This window comes from Bombina bombina, unplaced genomic scaffold (genome assembly GCF_027579735.1).
Source record: "Bombina bombina isolate aBomBom1 unplaced genomic scaffold, aBomBom1.pri scaffold_679, whole genome shotgun sequence".
Lineage (NCBI taxonomy): Eukaryota > Metazoa > Chordata > Amphibia > Anura > Bombinatoridae > Bombina > Bombina bombina.
The window spans coordinates 171,832-190,131 of NW_026511825.1; the positions used below are offsets into that span (position 1 = coordinate 171,832).

Genomic DNA, 18,300 nt, shown 5'->3' on the forward strand with positions numbered 1-18,300 from the left:
TAGACGCCACCACACGGGACTTATGGCAGACAGTCCCTAAGGTGGAGGGAGCAGTTTCTACTCTAGCAAAGCGTACTACTATCCCTGTCGAGGACAGTTGTGCTTTTTTAGATACAATGGATAAAAAATTAGAAGGTTACCTTAAGAAAATATTTATTCAACAAGGTTTTATCCTACAGCCCCTTGCATGCATTGCCCCTGTCACTGCTGCTGCGGCGTACTGGTTTGAGTCTCTGGAAGAGGCTTTACAGGTAGCGACTCCATTGGATGACATACTTGACAAACTTAGAGCACTTAAGCTAGCCAATTCTTTTATTTCTGATGCCATTGTTCATTTGACTAAACTAACGGCTAAGAATTCTGGTTTTGCTATACAGGCGCGCAGAGCGCTATGGCTTAAATCTTGGACAGCTGATGTGACTTCAAAATCTAAGCTACTTAACACTCCCTTCAAGGGGCAGACTCTATTCGGGCCTGGTTTGAAGGAGATTATTGCTGATATCACTGGAGGAAAAGGTCATGCCCTTCCTCAGGACAGGTCCAAATCTAGGGCCAAACAGTCTAATTTTCGTGCCTTTCAAAACTTCAAGGCAGGTGCGGCATCAACTTCCTCTAATAATAAACAAGAGGGAACTTTTGCTCAATCTAAGACGGTCTGGAGACCAAACCAGACCTGGAAAAAAGGTAAGCAGGTCAAAAAAGCCTGCTGCTGCCTCTAAGACAGCATGAAGGAACGGCCCCCTATCCGGTAACGGATCTAGTAGGGGGCAGACTTTCACTCTTCGACCAGGCGTGGGCAAGAGATGTTCAGGATCCCTGGGCGTTGGAAATTATATCCCAGGGATATCTTCTGGACTTCAAAGCTTCCCCCCCAAAAGGGAGATTTCACCTTTCACAATTATCTGCACACCAGATAAAGAGAGAGGCATTCTTACACTGTGTACGAGACCTCCTAGTTATGGGAGTGAACAGCAACAGGGTTTTTACTCAAATCTGTTTGTGGTTCTCAAAAAAGAGGGAACCTTCAGACCAATTTTGGATCTAAAGATCTTAAACAAATTCCTCAAAGTTCCGTCGTTCAAGATGGAAACTATTCGTACCATCCTACCACTGATCCAGGAGGGTCAATATATGACTACAGTGGATCTAAAGGATGCTTATCTTCACATTCCAATACACAAAGATCATCATCGGTTTCTCAGGTTTGCCTTTCAAGACAGGCATTACCAGTTGTAGCTCTTCCCTTTGGATTAGCTACAGCCCAAAGAATCTTTACAAAGTTTCTAGGATCGCTTATAGCGGTCCTAAGGCCACGGGGCATAGCAGTAGCCCCTTATTTAGACAACATCCTGATACAGGCGTCAAACTTCCAAATTGCCAAGTCTCATACGGACGTAGTACTGGCATTTATGAGGTCGCATGGGTGGAAAGTGAACGAGGAAAAGAGTTCTCTATCCCCACTCACAAGAGTTTCCTTTCTAGGGACTCTGATAGATTCTATAGAAATGAAAATTCACCTGACTGAGTCCAGGTTATCAAAGCTTCTAAATTCCTGCCGGGTTCTTCATTCCATTCCGCGCCCTTCGGTGGCTCAGTGTATGGAAGTAATCGGCTTAATGGTAGCGGCAATGGACATAGTGCCGTTTGAACGCTTACATCTCAGACCGCTGCAACTATGCATGCTCAGTCAGTGGAGCGGGGATTACACAGATTTGTCCCCTCAACTGAATCTGGACCAAGAGACCAGGGATTCTTTTCCCTGGTAGCTATCTCGGGTCCATCTGTCCAAAGGTATGACCTTTCGCTGGCCAGATTGGACAATTGTAACAACAAATGCCAGCCTTCTAGGTTGGGGTGCAGTCTGGAACTCCCTGAAGGCTCAGGGATCGTGGACTCAGGAGGAGTCTCTCCTTCCAATAAATATTCTGGAACTAAGAGCGATATTCGAGGCTCTTCAGGCTTGGCCTCAGTTAGCAACTCTGAGGTACATCAGGTTTCAGTCGGACAACATCACGACTGTAGCTTACATCAACCATCAAGGGGGAACAAGAAGTTCCCTAGAGATGTTAGAAGTTCAAAAATAATTCACTGGGCAGAGATTCACTCTTGCCACCTATCAGCTATCCATATCCCAGGTGTAGAGCACTGGGAGGCGGATTTTACTAAGTCGTCAGACTTTTCATCCGGGAGAGTGGGAACTCCATCCGGGAGAGTGGGAACTCCATCCGGAGGTATTTGCACAGCTGATTCATCGTTGGGGCAAACCAGAACTGGATCTCATGGCGTCTCGCCAGAACGCCAAGCTTCCGTGTTACGGATCCAGGTCCAGGGATCCCAAGGCGACACTGATAGATGCTCTTGCAGCGCCCTGGTCTTTCAACCTGGCTTATGTGTTTCCACCGTTTCCTCTGCCCCCTCGACTGATTGCCAAGATCAAGCAGGAGAAAGCATCGGTGATTCTGATAGCACCTGCGTGGCCACGCAGGACCTGGTTTGCAGATCTAGTGGACATGTCATCCTTTCCACCATGGTCTCTGCCTCTGAGACAGGACCTTCTACTTCAGGGTCCTTCCAACCATCCAAATCTAATTTCTCTGCGGCTGACTGCCTAGAGATTGAACGCTTGATTTTATCAAAGCGTGGCTTCTCCGAGTCAGTTATTGATACCTTAATACGGGCACGAAAGCCTGTCACCAGGAAAATTTACCATAAGGTATGGCGTAGATATCTTTATTGGTGTGAATCCAAGGGTTACTCATGGAGTAAGGTCAGGATTCCTAGGATATTATCTTTTCTCCAAGAAGGTTTGGAAAAAGGATGGTCAGCTAGTTAAGCGTCTGGCAGATGTTCCAGACGTTCAGGCATTTTGTCAGGCTTTAGTTAGAATCAAGCCTGTGTTTAAACCGGTTGCTCCACCATGGAGCTTAAACTTGGTTCTTAAGGTTCTTCAAGAAGTTCCGTTTGAACCTCTTCATTCCATAGATATCAAACTTTTATCTTGAAAAGTCCTTTTTTGGTAGCTATTTCCTCGGCTCGTAGAGTCTCCGAGTTATCTGCCTTACAATGTGATTCTCCTTATCTGATTTTTCATACGGATAAGGTAGTCCTGCGTACCAAATCTGGGTTTTTACCTAAGGTGGTATCTAACAAGAATATCAATCAAGAGATTGTTGTTCCATCCTTGTGTTTCACAATCTGGACGTGGTCCGTGCTTTAAAGTTTTTACTTACAAGCTACTAAAGATTTTCGTCAAACATCTGCTTGGTTTGTTGTCTTCTCTGGACAGAGGAGATATCAAAAGGCTTCGGCAACCTCTCCTTCTTTTTGGCTAAGAAGCTTAATCCGCTTAGCCTATGAGACTGCTGGACAGCAGCCTCCTGAAAGGATTACAGCTCATTCCACTAGAGCTGTGGCTTCCACTTGGGCCTTTAAAAATGAGGCTTCTTTTGAACAGATTTGCAAGGCGGCGACTTGGTCTTCGCTTCATACTTTTCAAAATTTTGCAAATTTGATACTTTTGCTTCTTCGGAGGCTATATTTGGGAGAAAGGTTTTACAGGCAGTGTTTCCTTCCATTTAAGTTCCTGCCTTGTCCCTCCCTTCATCTGTGTACTTTAGCTTTGGTATTGGTATCCCACAAGTAATGTATGATCCGTGGACTGGATACACCTTACAACAGAAAACACAATTTATACTTACCTGATAAATTTATTTCTCTTGTGGTGTATCCAGTCCACGGCCCGCCCTGTCATTTTAAGGCAGGTAATTTTTAAATTTAAACTACAGTAACCACTGCACCCTATGGTTCCTCCTTTCTCGGCTTGTTTTCGGTCGAATGACTGGCTATGACAGTTAGGGGAGGAGCTATATTGCAGCTCTGCTGTGGGTTTCCTCTTGCAACTTCCTGTTGGGAATGAGAATATCCCACAAGTAATGGATGATCCGTGGACTGGATACACCACAAGAGAAATAAATTTATCAGGTAAGCATAAATTGTGTTTTTATTCTGAAGTTTCTATTTGTAACACTCAGTTTGTGGATTGTATTTTAAATATAGGGGTGGGGGTTGTTCTGATTAGTCGATTAATCGAAAAAATAATCGGCCGATTAATCGATTATGAAAATAATCGTTAGCTGCAGCCCTACTGATTTACCTAATCCTGTTTTTAGGCAGTAAGTTTGGTTTTGCTTTTCTGGTCATTATAGTAAAACAATGACAAGGTCTAATCTGTTAGAGTACTATTGGCCCTACAATACTGTGTGTTTAACGTCTTCAAAGGGTTAAATGCACAGAAGAGATACGCTTGGGTAGAACTCAGCTGGTCTCAAGCAGAAAATGCTTCTGATTCAATCAGCAGTGCTAGTCGCACGACTCACATGGTTGTATTCCTACTGTGTATTTAACCACTTTGCAGGGATTAAAGGGACATTAAACACTAAATAAACGCTAAATAGAATGATGCATTCAAAGAAACTATTAGTCTGAGAATAAAATGTAGATGGATTTTTTAAAGTTTCATTAGCCGTTTAAATATTGGCAAAATAAGTGTAAAGTTTTAGTGTCTATAAACAATGGGAGCTGCCATGTTGTAACTTAGGTTACCTTCTCTGCTGTGGCCAATTAGGGACAGTTATAAATAGGTCACTAGAGTGTGCAGCCAATGGCTGTGTGGTATATAACGGTGTTCTGCACTTCCATTTCTAACAGGAACTGAAAAGCTCACAATTTCAGAATAGAAGTAAAGGAAAAGGGGACAAAATAAATAATAAAAGTAAATTGCATTTTTATATATATATATATATATATATATATGATTTATCATTTTTAAGTAACCATCTCGTTTAATGTCCCTTTAAACACACACTATAGTCTAGGGTTGATAGTATTAAAATGACAAGCTCTTATGGTTTCAGACGTCATTTTCTGTCTATAATGGCCCTTTAAGTTATAAGGAACATTGATAGCAGGTTCATAAGCGTATACACAAATGGCTTAAATCTAAAAAACATTCAAAGTTCTCATAGTTTACGTGTGCTTGAATTTTACAAGGAAGGTTCATGGTTTCAGCACCCATAGCCCTGTCACTGCAGCCAAGAAGTTAGATCCATTTTTTTATTTATTATTCGCTTTTTTTACAAAATGACAAACAAATATTAGTTGCTTAATTGTATATGTTCTTATTCAAATGCAAATATATTTAGCAGTACTGTACAATTTTTCTTCGCTTTTAATGTATTTTCGGTTATTCGTTTTACTTGCTGGAGTGTAACCTGTTTACAAATAGCTTATGCCATTCGAAATCGCTGCTTTTGTCTGTTGAAACTGACGCCTCTAATGAAACCTCCTTCAATACAGCACTATTGTTGTAGAAAGACTTTGTAAACAAGAGGCAGCAATAGAAAACTACCTTCCAGTGGGAGGGAGAGCCCAGTCCATTTGAAAGGTTATTCCTGCAGTTGGGTTGAATACTATGCGCCCTTATTAAAAGTACACTCCCCTCACTGAAATGTTAAGAGTTTGTTCCTAAATAAAAAAGTATTTGGTATGAATATTTAGTCTTCTTTCAGTTTTGCTTAGGTCCACCAATACAAAGAGGCAAAAAAAGTTATCATTTCTATTAGAGGGACATGAAACTTTTTCGTTCATGATTCAGAAAGAGCATATTATTTTAAACAACGTTCTAACTGACTTCTATTATCACATTTTGTTTGTTCTCATGGTGTGTTTTGTTGAAAAGCGTGCACGTGCCTGAGACTCTCTATGGCAGCAGTTTTGCAAGAATGCTATCCATTTGCAAACAGCGCTAGTTTCCTGCCATATATTGCTCCAGACGCCTACCTAGGTATCTCTTAAAGATGAATATGGGAACAAAGCAAATTTGATAATAGAAATAAATTGGAAGCTTTTTTTTAAATTGTATGCCGTGTCTTAACGACAGAATCATATTTTGGAGTTTTATATTTAACAGAGTTCTAAAGCTAGCGGTTTCCGTGATTTTAATGTTTGAACAAAAACTTTACCTCTGGCATTAATGTTTGTAGGTTTTATTCATACCCTACACAATATAATGCTGCTTAGAGCATAGTGCACTATATAATGATCAATATCTACACGTAGGGCCCCTTAGAGGTGGCGGAGACTGTAAGAAGCAGCGGTCTCAGCAGGCTCGTATGCTGCTTCATACATGGAGCCTATAGTTTTTTGGTGTCTGACTACCATATTTTAGATTTTATGTCTCAGTACATCATTAGTTGCAAACAAGATGCTGACACTGACCATCTGTTCCTTTCTTTACAGCTGGAGATAGATGGGAAGATCGGCTCATTACACATGTTTCTAACCCCACAGCAGATCGGCAATCTGCAGCAACTCATGGATGCCTTAAGTATTTCAGGTGAGGACTCTGTAGGAACCGCGTGTTTCTTAAAGTGATGGTAAACTATCCCTATTTTAAAAAACAGATCTGAAATGTTAGTGATATTTTAGATCGAGTTTAATACTTCAGTTGTAATGAAGATGAAATGTAACTTAGTTTTTAAAATAGATATGAAATTTAGATACCCCGCGCTCCGCTGCCCACTTCAAAAGTCAATTTCCATCTTAATAGGAGGGGAGTCCACTGCTTCATTCATTACTTGTGGGAATTAAGAACCTGGCCATCAGGAGGAGGCAAAGACACCCCAGCCAAAGGCTTAAATACCTCCCCCACTCCCCTCATCCCCCAGTCATTCTTTGCCTTTCCAAGAAGGTTGGCAGATAAGTGTCGGAAGATTCAGAGTAGTCTCTTATGGAGGGCAGTACTCTTCGAAATAGGACTGGAGTTTTAAGTAACCTTGTCAGCCTCTCAGTGAGAGCATTGATAAATGTTAGAGTCCAGAGATGCAGGGAGAGTCTTTCTGCGAACCCATCCCGACTCAGATTAACAGCTCCATAAGCAATCAGCGTTGACAAGTTTCGCTGCCTGCTTTCTGCTCTCAAGTCCATGTCAGGAGTGATGCTACTACCCTATCACACTTAAAAGGCCGTGTTCCTGTTCCACGGCATTGATTCTGGTAAGATCATTACGTTTATATATATATATATATATATATATATATATATATATATATGAAAGAAGACAGGGTCACAGTGTAACTTCCTCTTTCCCGACCTGCGTTCAGAGTCGAAGCTGTTTCTCGTAGTCCGGGTCATAGGAGGTGGTGAGTGCCCCCCCGGCCATTGGGATATAAGGGTGCCATTTAACTTTTATCAAGTCCGTAATAAAGGCTCAAGCTATGGGTATGGAGGACTCTGATATGTTAGAGGATACGCCCTCTTTATCTAAACCGATTAACTGTGTATATTGTGAGGAGGTTCCAGTTGAACCGCCTACTCAACTCTGTTCCACATGCTTTGATGATATTGCTATACAGGGAGTGCAGAATTATTAGGCAAATGAGTATTTTGACCACATCATCCTCTTTATGCATGTTATCTTACTCCAAGCTGTATAGGCTCGAAAGCCTACTACCAATTAAGCATATTAGGTGATGTGCATCTCTGTAATGAGAAGGGGTGTGGTCTAATGACATCAACACCTTATATCAGGTGTGCATAATTATTAGGCAACTTCCTTTCCTTTGGCAAAATGGGTCAAAAGAAGGACTTGACAGGCTCAGAAAAGTCAAAAATAGTGAGATATCTTGCAGAGGGATGCAGCACTCTTAAAATTGCAAAGCTTCTGAAGCGTGATCATCGAACAATCAAGCGTTTCATTCAAAATAGTCAACAGTGTCGCAAGAAGCGTGTGGAAAAACCAAGGCACAAAATAACTGCCCATGAACTGAGAAAAGTCAAGCGTGCAGCTGCCAAGATGCCACTTGCCACCAGTTTGGCCATATTTCAGAGCTGCAACATCACTGGAGTGCCCAAAAGCACAAGGTGTGCAATACTCAGAGACATGGCCAAGGTAAGAAAGGCTGAAAGACGACCACCACTGAACAAGACACACAAGCTGAAACGTCAAGACTGGGCCAAGAAATATCTCAAGACTGATTTTTCAAAGGTTTTATGGACTGATGAAATGAGAGTGAGTCTTGATGGGCCAGATGGATGGGCCCGTGGCTGGATTGGTAAAGGGCAGAGAGCTCCAGTCTGACTCAGACGCCAGCAAGGTGGAGGTGGAGTACTGGTTTGGGCTGGTATCATCAAAGATGAGCTTGTGGGGCCTTTTCGGGTTAAGGATGGAGTCAAGCTCAACTCCCAGTCCTACTGCCAGTTTCTGGAAGACACCTTCTTCAAGCAGTGGTACAGGAAGAAGTCTGCATCCTTCAAGAAAAACATGATTTTCATGCAGGACAATGCTCCATCACACGCGTCCAAGTACTCCACAGCGTGGCTGGCAAGAAAGGGTATAAAAGAAGAAAATCTAATGACATGGCCTCCTTGTTCACCTGATCTGAACCCCATTGAGAACCTGTGGTCCATCATCAAATGTGAGATTTACAAGGAGGGAAAACAGTACACCTCTCTGAACAGTGTCTGGGAGGCTGTGGTTGCTGCTGCACGCAATGTTGATGGTGAACAGATCAAAACACTGACAGAATCCATGGATGGCAGGCTTTTGAGTGCCCTTGCAAAGAAAGGTGGCTATATTGGTCATTGATTTGTTTTTGTTTTGTTTTTGAATGTCAGAAATGTATATTTGTGAATGTTGAGATGTTATATTGGTTTCACTGGTAAAAATTAATAATTGAAATGGGTATATATTTGTTTTTTGTTAAGTTGCCTAATAATTATGCACAGTAATAGTCACCTGCACACACACATATCCCCCTAAAATAGCTATAACTAAAAACAAACTAAAAACTACTTCCAAAACTATTCAGCTTTGATATTAATGAGTTTTTTGGGTTCATTGAGAACATGGTTGTTGTTCAATAATAAAATTAATCCTCAAAAATACAACTTGCCTAATAATTCTGCACTCTCTGTATCTAATAAGAATAGAATATTTAGTATGACTGAGCCGTCCACCTCGGAGAGTTTTCCACCACGCGAGGTGCGTTCCCTGCACTCATCTCCGATTACACAAGCAGTTCCCCAGGGCACTACTAATCCTCCTGCGGGAGGGGCCCTTTGGCTGCCTGACTTCGCCGATCAGTTACAGACAGCGGATTCTGTGGCCATTAATGCGATGCCTTGCCCTACTAAGCGCAAGCGGAAGGTTCGGCACTGCTATCCGTCTCAGGGGTCTTCGACTCCGCTGGATGTCTCAGATTATCCGCTGAGGAGGAGAACTCCGACTTGTTGGAGGATGTCGCTTCTGGGTGGAATCAGCTACTTTTAGGCCTCCATCCACGGAGGAACCAGATTTTAAAGGGACACTGAACCCAAATTTTTTCTTTCGTGATTCAGATAGAGCATGAAATTTTAAGAAACTTTCTAATTTACTCCAATTATAAAATTTTCTTCACTCTCTTGGTATCTTTATTTGAAATGCAAGAATGTAAGTTTAGATGCCGGCCCATTTTTGGTGGACAACCTGGGCTGTTCTTGCTGATTGGTGGCTAAATTCATCCACCAATAAAAAAGTGTTTCAAGTCATATCCGCCCAGAGGCAGGTTCCTCCTGTCAAACATATCTTCAAAACCAGAGAAGAGAGATGCCTTCCTGGGGTGTGTGAGGGATCTCTCATCTCTCGGAGAGGTCTGGGGTATTATTCAAATCTTTTCATGGTCCCAAAGAAGGAGGGCATGTTTCGTCCAATTCTGGACCTAAAGACCCCAATTAAGTTTTTGTCAGTTCCATCGTTCAAAATGGAGACGATCAGGTCAATTTTGCCCCTGGTTCAAGAGGGACAATTCATGACTATAGACCTAAAGGACGCTTACCTTCACGTTCCAATCCACAAAGATCATGTCAGGTTTCTAAGATTCTCCTTCCTGGACAGACACTTCCAGTTTGTGGCCCTTCCCTTTGGTATGGCGACTGCCCCAAAAGTCTTTACAAAGGTTCTGGTTGCTCTACTCATGGTAGCGAGAGCCAGAGGGATTGCTGTGGCACCTTATCTGGACGATATCCTGGTCCAGGCAGGAAACTGAAGGTTCGGCACTGCTATCCGTCTCAGGGGTCTTCGACTCCGCTGGATGTCTCAGATAGATTATCTGCTGAGGAGGACAACTCCGACTTATCGGAGGATGTCGCTTCTGGGTTGGAATCGGCTACTTTTAGGCCTCCGTCCGCGGAGGAACCAGATTTAAAGGGACACTGAACCCAAATTTTTTCTTTCGTGATTCAGATAGAGCATGAAATTTTAAGCAACTTTCTAATTTACTCCTATTATAAAATTTTCTTCACTCTCTTGGTATCTTTATTTGAAATGCAAGAATGTTAGTTTAGATGCCGGCCCATTTTTGGTGAACAACCTGGGTTGTTCTTGCTGATTGGTGGATAAATTCATCCACCAATAAAAAAGTGCTGTTTAGAGTGCTGAACCAAAAAAGCCTAGATGCCCGATGCCTTCTTTTTCCAATAAAGATAGCAAGAGAACAAAGAAAAATTGATAATAGGAGTAAATTAGAAAGTTGTTTAAAATTGCATGCTCTATTCGAATCATGAAATAAAAAAATTGGGTTCAGTGTCCTTTTAAGTTTAAAATGGAGCATTTGTGCTTCCTGCTGAAAGAGGTGCTTGCTATGCTGGAGGTTCCGGAACCGAAACTACCGGAGGAACCTTCGATCCCTAAACTTGATAGGGTGTATGAGGACAGGGTAGTGCCTTTGGGCCTTCCCGGTTCCCATCAAGATGGCTAATATTATTAAGAATGAATGGGAGAAACTTGGCTTGTCCTTTTCCCCTCCTCTTCTTTTAAAAAGCTATTCCCTGTTCTGGATTCACAGCTTGAGCTGTGGGGTACCATCCCTAAGGTGGATGGTGCTATCTCCACGCTCGCTAAGAGAACGACTATTCCGCTTGAGGATAGCTCAATAAAAAGATGGAGTCCATGTTGCGGAAGATGTTCCAACTCACGGGTTCGTTTTCAACCTGCGACGGCGGTCGATGCAGTGTCAGGTGCGGCTACCTACTGGTGTGACGCTCTGACAGCGATGGTCGAGGTGGAGACTCCCCTCGATGAGATTCAGAAACTAATTAAGGCCTTAAGGGTAGCTCATTGGTTAATTTGTGATGCTAACATGCAGATAATTCGCCCGAATGCTAAGACATCAGGTTTTTCTGTTTTAGCCCGCAGGGCTTTATGGTTAAAGTCGTGGTCTGCGGACATGACTTCCAAGTCTTGTTTACTTTCCGTTCCGTTCAAGGGGAAAGTTTTGTTTGGCCCGGGCCTGGATTCCATTATGTCTATGGTCACGGGTGGCAAGGGTGCCTTCTTGCCTCAGGATAAGAAGACTAAACCTATGGGGTCTACTTTTCGTCCCTTTCGTGCGGACAAGTCTCAGTGCCAGCAGCCTGCCGCAAAGTCTGAACGGTCCAAGGGATCTTGAAAGTCAGCTTATTCTTGGAACATGTCCAAGCAGAACAAGAAGCCCTCCGAGTCAAAGTCGGCATGAAGGGGCGGCCCCCGATCCATCCTCGGATCTTGCTGAGGTCTGTAGAAGAGACGTTATAAACCCTTGGGTTCTGGAGGTCGTAGCCCAGGGTTACAGGATAGGATTCAAGTCATATCCGCCCAGAGGCAAGTTCCTCCTGTCAAACATATCTTCAAAACCAGAGAAGAGAGACGCCTTCCTAGGGTGTGTGAGGGATCTCCCATATCTCGGAGTAATCGTCCCAGTCCCTCCGGCAGAAAGAGGTCTGGGTATTATTCAAACCTTTTCGTGATCCAAAAGAAGGAGGGCATGTTTTGTCCAATTCTGGACCTAAAGACCCCAATTAAGTTTTTGTCAGTTCCATCGTTCAAAATGGAGACGATCAGGTCAATTTTGCCCCTGGTTCAAGGGGGACAATTCATGACTATAGACCTAAAGGACGCTTACCTTCACGTTCCAATCCACAAAGATCAAGTCAGGTTTCTAAGATTCGCCTTCCTGGACTGGCACTTCCAGTTTGTGGCCCTTCCGTTTGTATGGCGACTGCCCCAAAAGTCTTTACAAAGGTTCTGGGAGCTCTACTCGTGGTAGCGAGAGCCAGAGGGATTGCTGTGGCACCTTATCTGGATGATATCCTGGTCCAGGCTCCGTCCTATAGTCTTGCGGAGGATTACTCAAGGTCTCTCCTCCTTCTCCTTCGATCCCACGGGTGGAAGATAAACAAAGGCAAGAGTTCCTTGATCCCCAGCAACAGGGTGGAATTCCTGGGTACAATAATAGCTTCTTCAGTCATGAAGATATTCTTGACAGATCAGAGACGTTGCAAGCTAGCGTCCAACTGTCTATCTCTCCAGACATCCTCAAGGACATCCTGTAGCCAGGTGCATGGAGGTGATAGGGCTCATGGTATCCAGCATAGACGTCATTCCATTCGCCAAGTTCCATCTCAGACCTCTTCAGCTGTGCATGTTGAGACAATGGAATGGTGATCATTCAGATCTGTCTCAAAAGATATCTCTTGACAGACCGGTGAGGGAGTCCCTATCTTGGTGGACCCGACCGGGGCAGCTGTACAGGGGACATCCTTTTTGAGACCATCCTGGGAGATTGTGACCACGGATGCAGGTCTATCAGGATGGGGAGCTGTTTGAGGTACCAGAAAGACACAGGGCAGATGGGCTCGAGAGGAATCGAGCATACCTATAAATATTCTGGAACTTCGAGCGATCTTCAACGCTCTGAGGGCTTGGCACCCCCTGGGGTCGTCCCCATTCATCAGATTCCAGTCGAATAACATTACCTCAGTGGCTTACATAAACCATCAGGGGGGAACGAGAAGTTCCCTAGCCATGAGGGAAGTATATTGGATTCTGGAATGGGCAGAGACTCACAATTGTTCTCTCTCATCCACATTCCGGGTGTGGACAACTGGGAACCGGATTTTCTGAGCAGACAGACGTTTCATCCATGGGAATGGTCTCTCTATCCCGAGGTGTTTGCGGAGATCTGCAACAGATGGGGGACACTGGAGATAGATCCAGACTTAGAAACATAGAAACATAGATATTGACGGCAGATAAGAGCCATAGGCCCAGCAAGTCTGCCCCACCTTACCTAACAGTATAAACTTATCTAGTTCGTAGGATAGCCCTATGCTTGTCCCATGCATTTTTAAAGTCCCCCACAGTGTTTGTTGCTACTACCTCTTGAGGAAGTTTATTCCATAAATCAATCACTCTTTCTGTAAAGAAGTGCTTCCTCAAATTACTCCTGAATCTACTACCCTTTAGCTTGAGCTCATGACCCCTTGTTCTTGAATTTTCCATTTTATGTAAAATACCCACAGCCTCAGTTTTACTAAACCCTTTAATGTACTTGAAAGTTGCTATCATATCACCTCTTTCCCTTCTCTCCTCTAAGCTATACATATTTAGGTCATTGAGCCTATCCTGGTAAGTTTTATTTTTTAGACCATGTACCATTTTGGTAGCCCTCCTTTGCACAGATTCAAGTTTGTTAATATCCTTCTGAAGATATGGCCTCCAGAACTGCACACAATACTCAAGATGAGGCCTAACTAATGATCTATAAAGTGGCATAAGAACCTTACTATTTCTGCTGCAAATACCTCTACCAATACATCCAAGCATTCTGCTAGCCTTACTCGCTGCCTTACTACATTGTTTACTAAGTTTTAAATCATCTGAAATAATAATTCCCAAGTCCTGTTCCTCGTCTGTAACAGTCAGTAAAGTGTCATTGAGTCTGTAATTAACATTTGGATTTTTCTTCCCTAAATGCATTATTTTACACTTTGCTGTGTTAAACTTTAGATCCCAGTCGTTTGTCCAATCCTCCAATTGTTGTATATCACTTCTCATTTTGTCTACCCCCCCTGGAACATCCACTCTGTTGCAAATTTTTGTATCATCTGCAAAGAGACATACTTTCCCCTGTAGCCCTTTGCTGATATCGCAGATAAATATGTTAAACAAAACAGGCCCCAGAACTGACCCCTGAGGAACACCACTAGTAACAGCCCCCTCTGCTGAATGAACTCCATTTACTAAGACACTTTGTTTTCTGTCCTTAAGCCAGCATTCCACCCAGTTCACAATTTTTGAATCTAGACCAAGGAGATATAGTTTGTGAATAAGTTTATTGTGTGGGACGGTGTCAAATGCTTTGCTGAAATCTAGATATGCTACATCAACTGCTCCTCCCTTGTCTAATACTTTTGTTACATAATCAAAGAAGTCAATTAGATTAGTCTGACATGATCTCCCTGAAGTAAAACCATGCTGATTTTGGTCCTCTAAATTGTTTGTCTTTATGTAAGTCATAATTCTTTCCTTTAAGAGGCTTTCCATTAATTTCCCTACTACTGAAGTTAAACTAACTGGCCTGTAGTTGCCAGATTCTTCTCTACTGCCCTTTTTATGAAGAGGTATTACATTTGCTATTCTCCAATCATCTGGGACAGCTCCTGTTAATAGTGACTGATTAAACAGATCAGTTAATGGGACAGTTAGCACTGAACGAAGTTCTTTTAAAACCCTTGGATGAATATTATCAGGACCCACTGCCTTTGTAACATTTATTTTTGATAATGCTAACAAAACCTCATCCTCTGTAAAAAGATTACTGTTAAGCTTGTTTCTATTTTGCATAGCATCCCTTAATGTAGACATTGTATCTTCACAATCTTTAGTGAAAACAGAACAGAAGTAATCATTGAGACAGTCTGCAATCTGCTTATCTCCTTCTATTATTCTACCATCAACTGATTTCAATTTTACTATTCCTACCTTATTTTTTCTTCTTTCACTGATATATCTAAAGAATGTTTTGTCCCCATGTTTTACTGACTGTGCTATCTTCTCTTCTGCATCAGCTTTAACCTTCCTAATTAACTGCTTAGTCTTTTTTTGTTGGAGTCTCCATATTTTCATATCATCATCTGCTTGTGTGTGTCTGTAATTTTTATAAGCTATCTTTTTTGTCTTTACAGCATGTGCTACTTCTTTGGAAAACCAAATTGGTTTCCGCTTTCTTTTACTTTTACAGACATGTCTAATACAGTGTGCGGTTGCATCTAAAATGGCACCTTTCACAAATTCCCACTGTTCTTGAACCCCTGTAATAAGATTTTTCCCCTTTAAATAGTTTTTTAGGTATTCTCCCATTAATGAAAAATCTGCCGTCCTAAAGTCTAAAACTTTTGTTTTAGTCTGGGTGTACAGTTCCTGAACATGAATACTAAACCAAACAGATTGATGATCACTGGATCCTAAGTTCTCACCTACAGACACATCTGAAACTGTATCACTGTTTGTAAGTATTAGATCTAATATAGCTTCCTTACGAGTTGGTTCCTTGACTAATTGTTCAAGTGATTCCCCTAGCAGAGATTCAAGAATATACCTGCTTCTAGCCGATCTAGCAGAAGGAATCTTCCAGTCTATATCTGGCAAATTAAAGTCCCCCAGTACTATAACCTTACCCTTCATGGTCATTTTGGTTATTTCATCTAATAACAGATTGTCCAGTTTTTCATCCTGCAATGGAGGCCTATATACAACCCCTATTCTAAAAACATTTTTATCTCCAATTTCCAAAGTCACCCAAATACTTTCCACCTCATCATTTGTTCCTACAATTTCAGTAACCTTTATATTTTCATTTACATACAAAGCAACTCCTCCACCTTTCTTTCCTACTCTGTTCTTTTTAAATAACCTGTATCCAGGTATGACTATGTCCCAGTCATGCAAATCATTGTACCATGTTTCTGTTATAGCTACTAAATCCAAGTTGTCCCTAGTCATTATTGAAATGAGTTCAGGTAATTTATTTCCTAAGCTGCGAGCATTTGTGCTCATGGCACGAAGAATTTTTCTACTAGAATTTCTAGAATTGTTACTTGGACTAACAGTTTTGGCATGCTGTGGGGGGCAGGTGGATATATTAATGCTACCCAGACTTAATTACAAGCTACCCAGATACGGGTCGTGATCTAGGGATCCCCAGGCCAAACTGATAGATGCCTTGGCGGTGCCCTGGGATTTCAACCTAATTTACATATTTCCACCATTGCCTCTTCTACCTCGTGTAGTGGCCCGCATCAAGCAGGAGCAAGCTTTGGCTATTCTGATTGCTCTGCTCCGTCGTGGCTGCGGAGGATGTGGTTTGGGGATCTGGTGGGGATGTCATCATCTCCTCCGTGGAGGTAACCTTGTTGAAGGGATCTCCTGGTTCAAGGTCCTTCATCAAAATCTCGATTCTCTGAGGCTGACTGCGTGGAGATTGACCGTCTACTCTTAGCCAAGAGAGGATTCTCGGAGAGAGTGATTGACACTCGTTCAGGCCAGGAAGCCGGTCACTTGACGCATCTACCACAAGGTGTGGAGGACCTACTTGCCCTGGTGTAAGGAACGAGGATACCCCTGGCACAAGGTCCGGGTATTCAGAACTTTGGCCTTTCTCCAGGACGGTCTGTATAAGGGTCTTGCTGCCAGTTCCCTAAGGGGACAAATCTCGGCTTTGTCTGTACTGTTGCATAAGAAGCTTGCGGAGCTTCCTGACATTCAGTCCTTTGTTCAGGCTCTGGTTAGGATCAGACCTTTCTTTAAGAATTTGGCTCCTCCTTGAAGCTTAGATTTGGTACTTAAGGTTTTGCAGAGGGCTCCGTTTGAGCCTATGCATGCACTTGACATTAAGATCCTTTCATGGAAAGTCATATTCCAACTGACTATTGCATCGGCATGCAGAGTCTCTGAGTTGGCGGCCTTGCAATGTGAGCCTCCCTACTTAGTTTTTCACGCCGATAAGGCTGTTCTCCGCACTGTATTGGGTTTTCTTCCCAAGGTGGTGTCGAGTTGTAACATCAATCAGGAAATAGTAGTTCCTTCTTTGTGTCCTAACCCTTCTTCTTCAAAGGAGAGGTTACTTCATAATCTGGACGTGGTTCGGGCCTTGAAGTTTTATCTTTAGGCCACAAAGGAGTTTAGGCAGACTTCGTCCTTATTTGTTGTGTATTAAGGGAAGCGCAGGGGGTAGAGGGCCTCTGCCACTTCTCTATCCTTTTGGTTGAGGAGTATGATCCGTCTGGCATATGAGACAGCGGGACACAAGCCTCCTCAGAGGATTATGGCTCACTCAACTAGAGCTGTGGCCTCTTCTTGGGCCTTTAAGAATGAGGCCTCAATGGAGCAGATTTGTAAGGCTGCCACTTGGTCTTTACATACTTTTGCAAAATTGTATAAATTTTATGCCTTTGCTTCGGCGGAAGCAGCTTTTGGTTCTGCAGGCTGTGGTGCCCTCAGTTTAGGGTCTGCCTCCTTTTGCCCTCCCGTTTTTTTCATTCAGTGTCCTCTAGAGCTTGGGTATTTGTTCCCACAAGTAATGAATGAAGCAGTAGACTCTCCTCCCATTAAGATGGAGAACATAAATTATGCTTACCTTATAATATCATTTCCATCTGTGTGAGGGAGTCCACTGCCCCCGCACGTTTCTCTGGTGGGCAGACCTAAATTAAATTTTAATCTTCTGGCACCATTTATACCCTGATATTTTGTCTTACTGTTCCTTGTTCCCTTGGCAGAATGACTTGGGGGATGAGGGGAGTGGGGGAGGTATTTAAGACTTTGGCTAGGGTGTCTTTGCCTCCTCTTGGTGGCCAGGTTCCTAATTCCAACAAGTAATGAATGAAGCAGTGGACTCTCCTCCCACAGATGGAAATTAAATTATCAGGTAAGCATAATTTGTTTATTCTGTGAGCTAAAGGTTTGAATTTTTCTCTAATCAGCGCTCTAGCTACAACAAAAGTGCCATATGGGGAGAGTGCTGATTGGACAACAATTCAAACCTTTAGCTCACAGAAAAATTGACTTTTGAAGTGGGCGACGAAGCACTGGGAAGTTTTATTTCATATCTATATTAAGTAAGTTATAGCGTATCTTCATTACAACTGATGAATGAAACTCCATCTAAAATATCCCTAGCATTCCGGATCAGAAAGAGAGCTTATCATCACTTAAAAATAAAAATACAGTTGTCACATCCAAATTCACCTCATTTTTCCACTTAAACACCCTAACTAGGAATTCTTACTTAACTAATGCATACAGTCGGTTTTGAATGTTATAGCAATTGTTTTTTGTTATGGTTTTTCTAATGTTAACTTATCCACATTACAGAAAACAATGTTAATTTATTGTATCATGCAAACTTATGTAATGTAATTTGCAGATCTAAATAAAGCTTTGAAAAA

The 18,300-nt window shown here is 42.5% G+C and overlaps 1 protein-coding gene across 1 annotated transcript in view; it reads left to right on the top strand.

Moving 5' to 3' along the window:
- The window catches only part of LOC128643966 (autophagy-related protein 2 homolog A-like), a gene marked incomplete at its 3' end in the record, with an annotated part of 148,128 nt that overhangs the window by 88,986 nt on the left and 40,842 nt on the right, over positions 1 to 18,300 (top strand). Inside the window, exon 7 of the mRNA XM_053696731.1 lies at positions 6,298 to 6,394. Within this exon, the coding sequence (XP_053552706.1) occupies positions 6,298 to 6,394 (97 nt within the window). The remainder of the gene's footprint in view (positions 1 to 6,297; positions 6,395 to 18,300) is intronic.